The sequence below is a fragment of the Ciconia boyciana genome, chromosome 1, assembly GCF_034638445.1.
Source record: "Ciconia boyciana chromosome 1, ASM3463844v1, whole genome shotgun sequence".
NCBI lineage: Eukaryota > Metazoa > Chordata > Aves > Ciconiiformes > Ciconiidae > Ciconia > Ciconia boyciana.
Genome location: NC_132934.1, coordinates 92,128,937 through 92,143,696, shown reverse-complemented (window position 1 = coordinate 92,143,696; position 14,760 = coordinate 92,128,937). Strand labels below are relative to the sequence as shown.

The 14,760-nt window shown below is 46.5% G+C and overlaps 1 protein-coding gene across 4 annotated transcripts in view; it reads right to left on the bottom strand.

Annotated features, from left to right (window-relative positions):
- Nucleotides 1–14,760, bottom strand: part of LSAMP (limbic system associated membrane protein) — a 1,028,339-nt gene that overhangs the window by 113,434 nt on the left and 900,145 nt on the right. For all 4 annotated transcript variants that reach the window (XM_072881982.1, XM_072881974.1, XM_072881963.1 and 1 more), the window contains one exon: nt 6,163–6,288. In XM_072881982.1, the coding sequence (XP_072738083.1) occupies nt 6,163–6,288 (126 nt within the window). The remainder of the gene's footprint in view (nt 1–6,162; nt 6,289–14,760) is intronic.

The window sequence follows — 14,760 nt, the reverse complement described above, 5'->3', positions numbered from 1 at the left end:
CAGAAAGAGTCCTAAAACAAACAGGGAGCATGTAAGAGGCAAAGTGAGAGGTCTCTGTGGAAGACGAGACCACGTTTTTGCCAGAGAGTATTTTGAGGATGCAAGAAAAAAAAAAGGAGGAAAAAGAGACCTGGTTAAAAATCATCAGCTGCCCCCCAGCATCCTAAAATGCAGGGTCAAACAAGTACCTTGTAAATCTTAAATTTCCTGATCAAACAAAAGCAGTTCGAGGGGGAGGAGGATGTGACATGAGAAGAGCTGGCACAGTAACACCACCAAAAACACACCAAACCCAAACAACACTCCCACCACCACCACCACACAACACCCCTCCTTCTCTTCACAACTGTTTTACTGAGGTTTTAAGAGTGCAACAGAGAGGTGGGCTAAATCTGAATGGTTTAGATAACCAGAAAATCCCCTTCCCACTCATCACTACCTGGTGCCTACAGGGTTGACTTCTGGTGACTCTGGCTGAGGGTTTTCTGTTTATCTTATTTGGGCATAAACTGGCTTCTCCTGTGCAACACGAAGTGCAGTAGCAAGGCTTTGGTCTTAAACAGCAATGAGAGGCAAATAAACACAGGACGTAAAGATCAAAGTTGCCTATGTGAACTATATGGTCATCTTGAATCTCATGCCTTCAGAGACCTCTCTGCTTCCCTCATGTTCAGTGTTCAGCCCTACAAGGAGACCAGCATGCACTGAAGGAAAATACATGAGTGAGCAGGGATAATCTGTCTCTTTCAGTTTACGTCTCATCCTGATCTCTAGTAATTGAGCCCCAAAGCATGAAGTTTAACATCCTTTTCAATATTTTTGTTGTGAATAACAAGAATATCCAGATTTGTTCACATTATCCTCAGGAACACACAAACTGTTTGAGTCTTGCCAAGTTCTCGTCTTTAAATAACTTTCCATGGCAATGAGTTCTACAGCTGTTTATAAACATATTATATGTATACCATCTCAATTACACAGAGCATGCAGGCACTATTCTGTATTCTCTATCCCTTCTAAACTTCCCAGGCTATGGTAAATTCTCTAAGACTCAATGAGAATTTCTAGCACCCTCTAGGGAGAATCAGACTGGCATATTTGACAAGCCTTCCCATCTCCTTTCATTTTATGCTGTGACATGAAACTTGGGTGTTGCAATCAATACTTATCTGCTTTGCTCTAGACTGGTTTTTATGCTGTGATTACCACTGTAATAACTAAGCTCCTTTTTGAGCCAAAGTGGGTATCTTTAGACTGTCAGGTGGAATTTGGGAGAATCCAGACTGTTCTCTTCTCTATCAAACGGCCCTGTGGGGCTGAGGCTGGGGAAGTTGGATCAGGAATGAGATACCTGGCACTTTTACACAAGTTTCACACTCTGTAACTGCTCTAGGAAAACTGAATAGTTTGCTCCTCAGCTGGTTATATGCAACCAGTAAAAGCCTCAATTGTTCAACCTTGAGCTGAGCCCCATAGGGATCAATATAGCTTTGTATCCCTGCCACAGCTTCTCAGGCTGCCATCACACATGGATACCAATCTCACGGCACTTGCCACAGTATCCATGAGCAAGGCCCTTGGGGAGCTTTCAACTACCGATGCCTCGTGGGAAAGGAGCAGAAACACGAATAGGACTGTTTCTGTAAACTTGAGTACAAGCTCCTCAGGACAGGAGCTGCCTTTTTCTTCTGTGTTTGTCTGCCTATCCAGGACAACAGGCTTGGCAGTGAGATCTCTGGTAATGCAAAGACCTTGCAACAACTGTCCATGTTCATATTGCTGCTAACCCAATTCACAAGAGGGCACTCTTTAGGGTTTCCGTTGAGAGGGAGTTTATTGATAAGAATAGGAATGTACATGAATCTTTATTTTTCCCAGGAAGCTCTTTTTCAGTCAACCAGGCATTTAGCATGGTTCTGAGTAAGATGGAGAAATTAAGAATGATAAATGTTAAAGCCTCCGGACTGTGATCTCAGCAGCTTATGGGTAGGGAGAAGTCGCATTAGTCTGAATAAACATAAGTCAAGAAAGACGTGAAGTAAAACTAAGATGCGCTCAAAAGCAGGCATTGCCTACCATCTGTAAACTATCTTACTGGATTCTTTTCTTGGCTGTGTTAGTTGTTATCTTGGTGCACAGTACAGGGAAAACAGAGCATCTCCTAACACAACTAGTCATAGATGGGTAGGCTGCCTGTGGTAGCCCACACAGAACGTGTCAGTGTGATAAATGATACATGGCCCTGTGCTGGGACCTTGTCCAGGCTGTGGTGCAAGTACTGGAAATTTGATTGGACTGCATTCAGGAAGGAAAAATAATGTATACCTTTGCAGGCCATGGATCATGTAGGTTATGAGTTAATATTAAGGAGAAGAAAACAATAGGATAACATGCACTCCTCATACGAAGTCACAGAGGGGAGAATCTGGGTTTTGTCCCTTTCAAGAGATGAGAGACTATGGCATATCCCCTAGTGAAATATTTCTAATGCTGACAAGTGATAACTCACGTAGTCTGTGTAGGAAATCATCAACGCTCATCCTCACTCTAACTGAACAAATCACAGTTTCCTGACAAATCCAGTTCAGAGGGCTGCTACGGTCTTTTCCATGGTTTACCATCGCAAACTGGGATGGCAAAAGTCATAGGGCACAGCAGGCTTAATAAGCCCACAGCCATGTCCTGAATCACAGGAAAGGGATTGGACTATGAGCAGGGAGGTGCTGGCCTGTTGCTGGAAGCTGCAGGTCAGCGATCCCAGAAGAGAGCTCTGCTGGCTGGAGGAGAAGAGCTAATGAAGCTGTTTGTGCTCCTAGGCAATGTCTGTTAAACTATCCACAAGTAGTTAGACCAGGTTGCCAATGTCCTACAGCATAATAGCCTGTCGGATAAGGAAGAAAAGGGTCTGGCTGACTCTCTCCACCTGCTCTGTCAAAACCCAATCAGTCAATCATCTGAAGAGGAATGGAAGTGGAGAGCAAGGACTTGCATCGTTCCAAGGAATGGCATTCCTGCTTTCATTAAATTAAAGCTGATCTGTATCGCCATTCGCCATCGGAATTATTAAAGTATTTTTCCCCTTACCTGCTTTCTTCCCAGGTGTCAGTGCTACAGTGCTACAGTCAACAACCACAGCCACACTTCAGCTATCTCACAGGGTAAGAAGAGCGTTTTTTCTTATGGGTTGCTTCAGGGCTTGGGGACTTATAGTTGATGTGAGAAAAATGCCTAGTTCGACTGCTCACTGAAGGACCAGAAAAGGAAGTAATATAGCATTTTATAAAGCAATTTTTTAACTTCCCAGATAGGCAGATGAGTAGGCTATGATCACTCCTGAAGCCCAGCAGCATTTAAATGAACTATCATATGCATCCCTGCCTTCTTTGCATAAGTAGCAACACCACCTTCCCTTTGCATTTGTATCTTCTACTTTCCAGCCAACAAGAAATAAATCATTTCTGTGGTCCTAACTCAGGTAATTAGCCAACAAACACTGTTGACGAAGTCAATGAATGAAAGAAACAGCAGACAAATTTGCTAATTAACTCCTTGAGGAGGGTGCACAAAGAAAAAGTAATTTGGCCCTCTCGCCCCCCAATGCTGGTTTAATTTCACAACCTGTCCATTCAAAACCTCCTACACAAACTCAATAACACTTGTTCTTCCAGTTCTGCAGTCACGAGTTTAACTGCAAAAAAATCCAAGGAGAGAGATATATTTTAGAAACCTTTACAATGATCTAAAATAGCTCTTTGATGCATAGCAGATGTCTTCAAAACTAGCATAAATGGAGCCAAAATGCCTTACAGTTCTGGAAAAGGGAGATTCCAAGATAAGATGTGTTTCTAACCGCAGCAGCTCTGGAATAGATTTGGAATTTATATCAATTGTCAATCTCAAGGAAAACATTTAAAAGAAGCCCTTCTGTCCCCCATTTTGGGACAAGTGCCTTATTGGGCTACATGCTGCTCAAAGACCCGATGTCTGCCTGAAAGCAGTTCCTCTGTACTCGTAAAACATAACAGATGGATTGAGATGGGGAAAAAGAGAGAGAACAACAAGCAGTGAGACATGGAGGTGACAGACTGGGGACTGCCTGCCCTTCATCCCTGGCTCTAGTTGGTTAGGAAGGGGCTGCTCGGCAGGCTTCACTGTAGAGGGAAGGACTGAGGATGGATTGGAAGGGGGTCAGTGAGATGGCGCTGAGGGATACTAGCAAGGAAACACCTCTGAGACACACAGCACGGGAGAAAAGGTGTGAAGGGGCATGCTGGAAAACTGAAAAACAGACCCAGGAAAACTGACCCTGGAATCAAAGTGGGGATGGGATTCCCCAGTCCTGTTGCTCACCAGAGGGGATAGCCAGAATGAAGATTTGTTCTGAGGAGCCTTTTTAAAAGAGAGAAAAGAAGTCTGTGTCTGATACAATGGAGTAGGCGGTACAACTGCAAAAAACCACAAAGCACAAACATGCAGCCAAAGTGATGAGTCAGGACAAGAATCTTCTTATTACTGCTCTGAACAATGCATGTCATGTACCAGGCCTTAGTTTTCATGAAGATTTAAGCTAGCATCCTTGTAATGCCCTTAACTTGGACAATGTTAGGCTGTGCTCACAGAATAGCTAGGGAGTGTCTCCTGCTTGAATACAAGAAAGAGTTAGATGGAGGACTGAAAGACTGATGCAGCAGTAAGGTGGAAGATTTGATATGAAATAAATCTTAAGAGCAGATATGCCAGAGCTAGAAGATTCAATATACATAATTAAAGGTGAAAAAAATAGGTTCTATTTCCCTATATATGCAAATGGCACGGTCATGCTTAATGCTGAAAATAGCAGAAGAGGAAAGTCAGGCAGTGACGATGATACCACAGAGGAGTAGTGTTCCCCTCATCATCTCTGCTCCCTCATCATCTCTGCTCCTCCCACCTCTTCCTGGCAGTCTTTCCCCGTCTTCCTTCTTTTGGTATTGCAAGAAATGGGCCAGAAATACAAGCTGTATATCTGGCTTTGATATATGTGAAAGCTCAGGAGGACTTTGGTTTGGCTGAAGGGATGAGACAGGAAATCTGAGTAACCGCAATCTGAACCACAGGCCCCAAATCCAGGGGCTTCTGAATGCAGCCCTTGAATTGAGCTCTGTTCCAATGTGTCGTTTTACCTTTCTCCAACCTTCTTTCTGCAACGCTTTCCTCTTTTCTGGCTGCTGAATTGCAGTTGATAGCTTGACTGTCTGTAGCACATGCAGAAAGCTTGTACTCTGCCTACCTCAAACCCTCTTTAACCCTTTACATATACGGGAATATCACAGAAGACTATTCATATGGAGCTAATCAATGCTTTCCCCACGCATTTTAGATGAAAGAATATCTGATGGCAAAAGAAATCAGGTAAAGAGTTCTTCTCTCCTCAAAGGACTTGATACAGAGGAAGGGAAACCTACCTCTTGTTCCCATCCTACTGGTAAGTCTTTAGGGGGTGAAGGTTTCCTTGCAACCCAAGCTGCTAACCCCATGGAGTCTGACTACTGAAAGGATATGCTCCTTCCAAGCTTGCCACATCCTCAAGCGTGGAAGGCACAGTTAGATAGCAGAACAAAGCTGGTGAGTTCTCCTTTATTCTGCCTCCACCCTGCTCTTCACTCATCTTGCAGATCAAATGCCTTCTTTACTCACCTCACAAGACACAGGAAGACTGTCTGCCAAAGCGGAGAGTAATATGAAATCATCTGTGCCACTGTTTGCTTCTCCCTTTTAAGGCAAATCAATGGGAAGCAAATTCCATGGTTTTCAGAAAGAACCTCTTCTATGCAATATCTAAACAGAAATCCTTTCCCCTCTCTCTGGCACCAGCAGTGTTTTGTCTCCACCACCGTGCTGTGCATTACCAGCAGTAGACACTGGGAGAACTAGATGAACACCAAGGCTAGAATTTCAGGTCCAATTCTGTAGAGCATCTTTTCATTTGTTCCCTCCGACAACCTGGTTTTCGTGCCTGCGAAATCACACTGCAAAACAAGCTTGCAGTGCATTTAAGATTCTTGCAACTTTTTTACAGCTGCCTGTATTGCTACTGAAATTTTCCACTGATGTTAGAAGAGAAGGAAACTACTGTACAGTTCACAAATCACCAGCACAGTTGAGTCCAGTTGGATCTTTTACCTGTTGGGGTGAGGTGTCTCCAGGTGATGACAGGCTCAGGACGCCCATTTGCCATGCAAACCAGGGTCACGTTGCTGCCCTCATTCACGGTGATGTCCGAGGAGATATTGGAGATCTTTGGTGGAACTGTGAAGACAAAAGAAAGTTGGACCTTGTTACCCAGACTTCTGGAGGGTAGCCTGTCTTATTAACCTACCTATTAACTAGAGGCAGCCACAGACTCCTCTCACAGGCTGCACTCCTCATTACTAACTGGGTTTCTGAAATTAAATCAGAATAATATGTACCACTACTTCAAGGATCTGCAGGTAGAAATGGCCTTTGCTGCAACTGTGATGCTTTGTGTTTAGACAGGTTTGGGGGCCATCATAAAATAACCTCTAAGAACTTGCCTGACTGCCCCAAGGCTGCATGGAAGGAGTTGGCAGGCTCCAAGCACTGTCCCAGCTAATTTTTACACTCCAAACAGTCCCAGACACAGTTCTACGTCCTCCTGCAGGGTGACAGGCCTCAAGGCACTGACTCAGAAGGTGTATTAGTTATTGCTACCTCCCACAGGCAGATAGAACCCATGCTGCTAGCCAGGACCCTGCTCTGCTCCTCATGTAACCAAATGCTCACCAGGAATTGAACCAGAGAGCTGTTAAGCTCATTTCTGTTGTGACTGCTATGACAAGGTGAGAAGCAGGGACATGTGCTAATGGGAATTTGCTGAGGGAAGGCACAATGGTGACAGCGGGAAGGTTTCCACAACATCTTTCAGCCAAGAGGGATCCCCCATGGGCTGCCCGCAATAGGTAGCTTCTGGCTGACTGCACCTCACATGGCACAGCACCAAAAGCATGGTAGGATCTTTAAAGATTCACAAACCAGCCATGGCTTGGGCATTCAAGATCCTTAAAGACCTTCCAAGCTAAATCAGTTTGTGTCATGGGACCAAACTGACTACACTGGGACCTGAACAGGTGCCTCCAAGATGTGGAGTGTGCCGGTGTATCGGCCTCCAAGCAGACCAGGCTATTGCAGTCTCTCCTCTCTCATGCTTCACACCCTGAAGGTGGTGAGGGAGTTTGACTAAAAAGGAATATTCTAATTTTTTTTTTTTTTTAATATTTTCAGCTTCCAAATTTGTGTGTAGCAAGGAATTAAACAATATCATCTTCTGCTTTGCTTACCACAGAGTAAACAGACAGCAGCCTCCCCTTCCCCCTCCTTGGCAGGAGTGGGTGATGGTCCTTTTGAGGCCAAGCTGCCTATGAGCTAGGTGGGGAAACGGAAATGAAGCCTGAAGAGAGCAACTCACGACTTCCAGCTGTGTTGCTGGATTCATAGGCACATTGTTTACAACTCACAGCTCATTAGCCCCTCTCTGTAGACCCCAAACTCATGGACAACTCTTCAGCATCTATGACCATGGGACGCCCTTGGAGGAACAGGGACTCCCAAGCAGGAACAGGACCTGTCGAACAAAGTGAGGCAGACATGTCTTTGCTAACAAGTGCACTCACCTGGGCAAGGAGGGATTTAAGCTACGCACGCTGGGGAAGGATCGCCATAATCTGGGGAGAAGTGACAGCACAGAAGGCAGTGAGGAAGCAGCTGGGGGCCAACACAACAGGGAAGGCTCTTGCACTCCCACTGTGAAAGTAGGACAGCTGGGGGCCCATTTCAAATGCCTGTATACCAATGCAAGTATCATGGTGAAAAAACAGGAGGAATTAGATGTTCATGCAGATTTGCAGTGCTATAAACCCATTGGGATGACAGAGCCATGGTGGGGACAGCTCTCAGGACTGGCAGTGCTGTACAGGATGGATACAGGCTTTTCAGGAAAGACAGGCTGGAAAGGCAAGGAAATGAGGTGCACTCTCTGCAAAGGAGAGGCTGGAGTCCACTCAGCTCTGGGCAGTGAACTAGGTGGGAGCTTAGGCTTAAGGATCAGAGGATATCACAGTGTCACCCCTGTTGGTTGCTGTCTGCTACCAACCATTTGATTAAGAAGAAGCAGTGCACAAAGACTGCTTTAGACAGATAAAAGAAGCCTCACAATCACAGTCCCTGGTGGGGGACTTCAACCACCCTGATATTTGCTGGAAGGGTGAAAGTGCTGGGCTCAAGCAGTCCAGGAGATGTGGGGGTCCAACAGGTTCAGCATGAGTTAGCAGTATGCCCTTGCAGCAAATACCAAGCATCCTGGGTTGTATTAGCAAGAGTGTAGCCCCATAAGTGGAGGGAAGTGATTATATCCCTTTATATGGTGTTTGTTAGACAGCATCTGAAGCACTACCTTAGTTTTGGGCTCCCCAGTACAAGAAGGCCATTGACATACTGGAGCAAGTCCACTGGAGGGCTCCCAAGATGGTCAGAGGGTTATAGCGCTTGACGTACAAGGAGAACCTAAGGAGAGCTGGGTCTGTTCAGCCTGAAGAAGAGAAGGCTGAGGGGAAATCTTACTGCTATCTACAAGTAGCTAGTGGGAAGGTGCAGAGAAGACAGAGGCAGGCTTTTCTCAAAGGTGCACAGTGAACAGTGAAAAGCAGCAGACATGAGCTGCAACATGGGGGTAATTCTGACTCAAAATTAGGAAAAAGCTTTTACTCTGGGGAGGTCAAAGACAGGAACAGGTTCCCCAGAGAGGTGGTGGAAACTCCATCCCTGGAGATATGCAAAACTTGCCTGGATGAGGCCCTCAGCAACCTGCTCTAACTGGCACCAGGAAGGAAGGAGAAGGGACCGTGGAAGCTGGTTTGCTGCTCAAGAGCTAGAATTGATGGCTGATCAGCTCACGGTGAAGCAACGAAAGCAAGGAATGTTGGGGCAATGGTTGACTGCACCAGGGCCCCCTTTGCTGGAGAGAAGGAGTTTCACAGTAGGGACACCTCCCTAACAGCACAATACTGGGTAAAACAAAGCATAGCAGAAAATCAACCCCTTCTTCTCAAAGCAAAATCCGCTGACAAACACAAGCCCTGCTAATTTTACATCGGTGATTCACAGCGAGCCATCGGCAGTGTGTCTGCGCACATAGGAAGAGGTAGGAGGCAACAGAACAAAACACAATAAACATTGTTGGAGAACGCTGATGTCATCAAAGAATTTGATCCCACCATATTGAGGGGTACATGAGAGTTTCACTGACTGTAGATCCATTTTGTGCCTCCTCTGCCTTTATCACACACCCAGTCTGCACAGCAAATGCCTGGCAGTACAAGACAACAATGACAAAGTGGTCTTGGAAAGTGAGCAAATACCTTTGCCAACCAATACCCTGAGACTGCATAAAGGGCAGCAGAAAGGAAATACCTCGGTTGGGAAATTAAATACCCTGCCTCCTCCAAAAGAAGCTTGTGGCTTCGTGTTTCATGGCACACCAAAGCAGAGAGGCAGCTTGCAGCACCATGCCGAGATCTGGCACAGCACTGAGTGAGCAGGACTCAGAAGCACATTCTCCTTCTCCTTCCTGTCCCACTGGATGAGGGGAGTCCCCTGTCTCACAGCTCAGGACAGACAGACCCACTGCTCCAGCCAGCAGAGCTGCTGGCTGGGACATCCCTGCAAGTTCTGGTGCAGAAATCCAAACTGTTACTACAGGGAACAAAGCATCTTGGAGGGCTACCTCAGTCCTGTAGCAGCACAGCTACCTGTAGTACATACTGTGTTTCCAATCTGAGACCAACACACACTGGAGAGGACAGAGAGGCTTAGTCTGGGAAAGAACAATAGAGGCTGCTATTTTGCAAAAGTTGTGTCCTAACTGCTCTGTCAGGGGACACAAGGACGGTGACTTTGGAGCATCCTCAGCACAGCTTCTCCGGTGTGCTGGCAAACATGGGTAAGTAGAGCCCAGGAGCAGAACCACTGGCTACCTGCCACGTTTTGGGGGTTTTATCTTAACCTTAAGGGGTTAACATTTGCATCAGGAGAAGAAGCCACACAACAAACCAAGAAAGACTAAGCTCAAGCAGGACTAGCAGATGGAGCTGTAGGCCAGTCCGAGGTCCTAGCAGAATGGTGCGATGACAGCCAAAACAGTCGAGGAGAGAGCAGCGAAAGTCACTACGAGGCACTAGCGGCAGAGCTCCAGTTAGGACATGTGTACCCTACCACTTTCCAAAGCCATCAAGTCATTTTAGTTCACAGAGGATCAAGTAAACTCAGCAAACACAAACAGATCTGGCCGTGCAGACCAAATGCCCAAGAGGAGAAGGATGTGTCCAGATGGTCATATCTGGCTCACCACTTTTTCAGATAAGGGAGAAAAGGCCATCCAAGGCTGAAATCCTGTTAGGAGTATAATGGCTGGTTCCTCTCAGCTGCCAACTTGGTCAGAGGGCGAGGAAAGGCTGAGAGGAGGGGGAATAGGGCAGGAAATAATTTCCCTGTGAATTTAAAACCTGGTTTGGTTTTGTCTGCTTAGAATCCAAAGCCACCCAGCATTAAAAATGAGTGGATCTTAGTGGACAGTAATTTCACTCAGATAAAAAGTCAGAGACTTTTAATTTTCAGGGTGTCAAGCCAGTGTGTTAAAATGCCAAAACTGTCAGCACCAGCAACAGTTAGCATTGCCTCCTTGGCACTTGTCACTACTTTGCACACACCTTTTTAGGACAGTCTTAAAATGAGAAGCTTTGACCTTATTATTTTTTCCCATGTGTGGGTTGTGTTATGTTTTCACATTTCCCAGACTGCTGGAAGAAGCATTGATGAGAATAAAACCTCCTGGGACCAGGATCTTCTGGGTGTTGCAGCCCCCTTTTGCCCAGCCATCTCTTGTTGACCCTAAAATGGAAAACCCTTTTGTGTCTGGCCTCTCTGAACCATTAGCACAGGCAAAACCACAGCCTGCAGACCCACAGTAGGGAAAGCACTACAGTTAAACAGCGCTTTCAGGCTTTTTCATATTCAGCCTAACAACTCATCTCCCCAGGGAAGACCAGGCTGCTGCTGGACCCTTTTGGCTCCAGGGACCATGGGAAAGCACTGCCAGGCTCTGGTACTGCTGAAAAAGATGAAATCACCAGATTTTTTCCTCCCTTTCAGTGTAAATGTAATATGGCGTATCCATTACCCTGTGCTTAGGAATCCCCTGGATGGGGTGGGGAGCAGAGACTGACATGAAGGGAAGCACAGCGTAGTACCCCACTGCTCTGACCCCAGAGAGGCAGGATGCCAGGGACAGGGCATCCCTGGCAATCATGCCAGGGACAGATTCTGGAGAGCTGGAAATGAGCTGAGGGGAATGCCTTGAAACTCACGTATCTATTTCTTCTACATCTCACACCTACAGGACAAGCCTGATGTCAGCTCAGCATCTCATCTGACATGCCACTGATGGTAAATAACAACCCCCAAACTAACCAGTAGCCATTCTTCTTGAGAAGCTCACATTGGAAGAGCGGATGGCTTGTAAGGCAGGAGCGGCACAAGGGCAGAGATGCTGTAGGGCACCCTGGGCTGGGAGAGCTGGGGGGGCTGCATGGCAGGAGGGATGCAAGGGCAGAGCTGGTGTGGGAATTCAAGTCCCAGGCAAGGCACAGTGACAGAGCTAGATCGGACAGGCTTGCGCAGAACCTGCTTGCACCAAGCCCGTTCTAGTTAATTGCCGTCAATCCTTCACTTTCATGACAACTGCAACTCACATTAATTTAAATAATAAGAAAGACTGAGACATGAAAAATAGAGCATACTCCCCCAGCGCAATCACTGTTGCTCTCGAGATGAAAGCAAGTGATTTGTTTCCACAAAACATTACCGTGTCTCAAAAACACCCGCTATAGCAGTTATTACAAACCAGGGGCCGCATACGGGAGGCAGCAAGGAAACCACAAACAAGAGAACATGCAAACATCTGCTGTTGTTATCCTTGCTTTTTATGACCAAAACCCTTCAGAGCTCAAAACTCCTCCTGAGATATTACCTGGGATCATGCGGGTGGGCTGGATCAGCTTTATCACTCAAGGCTATGGAAGTAGGCAAGGAGTGGTGCTATACCCCTAATCTCCTAGTAAATGAGTCAGCCGAATGGTTAAGAGATGTGAGTTCACATCCAGGAGTACCTTTCCACAAGTGCAATGGGGGATAGAGCAAGAAAGCATCAAGGCCACCCTTGCTGAAGGGTATAACCACCAATGCTTCTAGAGATCTTTTCCTAACTTAGTTTATACTGGAACTGGCCATGCCACAGCTCACAAACCGTTCAAATACCTGCCTTTTGATCAGAGCATCTAGACACAGCACAGGCACAACGTGGCAGGAACAGGAAGCACTGCTTAGCATAAGTGGTACTTATATGCAAGGGGTACTTATAGGCATAGGGCAGCAGTTTCTGGCTCCTGCATTGGTTGCAGTCTGCAGACCTCAGTGCAGCAGGAGGGTGGGTTTGTGAGACAAGGGCAGGAAGCACGGGACTAGGAACTTGAATTGGGTATGGCAGGAAGAAAAAGGCAAAGAAAGGGACGTGGAGACCCAGTTGGAAGATGGCTCTGAGCCCTGCAAACACACTCACACGAAGTTCACAGTCAGACCGTCTGACTGCTCCCTTTGGGCAAACAGAGCTTCGCATAAGACCCTTAGATGCAGTCTTATACTGTGGGGCAGCTACTCCCCAGTCTGCAATTACAAGACTGCTTAACAGTCAGATATTTTGTCAGTAAGTCACAACAGACATTAAAAAAAATAGAGCTCTTATTCCCACTCTGCAGACCCAAGATACAGCAAAAGCTATTTAATCCCTCCAAGACACAGAAGCAAATAGTACTGAAAATAAGAAAGCCCATAAGCTCCATTTAAGTGCTCTAACTGCTTGTCCCAAGAAGGGCACCTTGGATACAAATGGAGAAAGTCACCACAACCCCTTCCATATATTCTCATTAGTTAGTCGCTTCCTCCAGCCTAGGTACCTTCCTCTCTATAGGCAAGTAGGACCCCCATCTGTTGGAGAAAATTAAGACTCCCACCCACTAATCCACAGGAGCCCCTGGCTTGCAGGGCAAAAAGCAAACATCAGGACTTCTCTCCAAAGTCAAAGGAACTTTGCAGCCACTAAAGCCCTCTGCAGGTGCCTATCAATTAGCCTCGAGAGTTCTCATTTCCTTGTCCCCAGCTCCCAATTAACAGCACTTTGCAACAAACACAAAGATGCTAATAAGCCCCAAGGCAGAGGTAGGGGGGATGCTGACCATCATATGGCCCTTGAATGCTTTAGAGCTGCCACCTTGCTCACCACAATTAGGGGTCCTTTCCTGGGGCAATTAATTGACAGCAAATTGGCCTCATTAGTCATTGTTTAGTTAAAGTGTTTAGTGGGGAGAGAGGTCCTGAAGAAGGGGCTGAGCTGCTAAACACAACTAAATGGTTTAATTTCCCTCTTATGTGTGCAGCAGGCTAATCACAGCTCTTTACAGCTGTAACAAGAAACAGCTTGTTGCTGCTTAGGTCTGCAAAGGGAGCAAGCTGAGGGCTGGAAAGTAAAATCCAGACACCCTTTGGGATGCAGCATGCTAATGTTTCTGAAGCACTTTGCAGACGAAATGCGACATGAGATCCAAGATGTGTTTTTTACGGTCTGATTCATGCCGCAGCCTCAGCCAGAGGGAGACGAAGCTGTCACCAGGGCGGGAGGGCAGAGAGTGAAGTTGTTGAACTTCATTAAAGAGAGTGGACTCTGAAACATCCTTCTGACCTTCTGCTCTGCAAGGCTTGTTTCACCCTGCCAGTGCCTCTCTCGGCATTAAAGCTTCTGGTGAAGTAGAGGCAAACGTTGAAGGCTTGGTTTTGTTTTTTAATTCCCTGGGAACCAAAACCCTGTCAAAATACACTGTTTTTACAAGGTGTAAAAATGGCTTCTTTCTGTTGGGTGAAAGGGGGTGCCTTGCCATGTCCATCCCTGGTGGCCTTTAGGGAAGGGTCTATCCCAGCCAGAGCATGGAAACCACTTAAGAGGTCTGCAGTTCCCAGCCTACGTGTGCCCCCACAGCGCTCTGCCCCAGCATGCCAGATCTCCATCTGAGCATCGCTGCTGATGCTGAGAGGCCCGGCTGAGGGAGGCACAGGGGCTGCTAGCTTGGGCCTTGCATCTTGGCGAGCTTCCCCCATCGTGCAGCTGAGCCTCACCCACTGAGACGCCACGCAGGAAATTATTTAAATCCAGATGGGGACTGTGCATATTGCACTGACTGGGAGCAGAGAAGCAGACAGGATGCTATAAATCAAAGCCATGTGGAAAGCCCTCCCAGTTTGCTGAGCTGGGTAGTGTGTCAGAGCTCACTGCATTTGAGAGTAAGAGCTGACAAGCCAAACCATTTTGTCCAAAGGAAGGCTCTACCTCATCCAATATAGAGTTAAGTGTCTGGGCTATTTTTCCGCATAAAATTCCATGGGAAACACTTCCAGTACATTGTTTCTTAGCAGAGAGCAGCATGAAGTGTAAGCCTGCTAGACTGCCCCATCCATGAGCTGTTGGGAAAGTCAGCACAGAACTGGGCTCTATTGCTTACACTTATTCCCACTGATTTTTTTTCTTTTTAAACTTGTCTCCATGAAATTGTGAGGAGAGAAATTATTTCACTTCCTAATGGAGAGAGAAACAGCAAGAAAAAA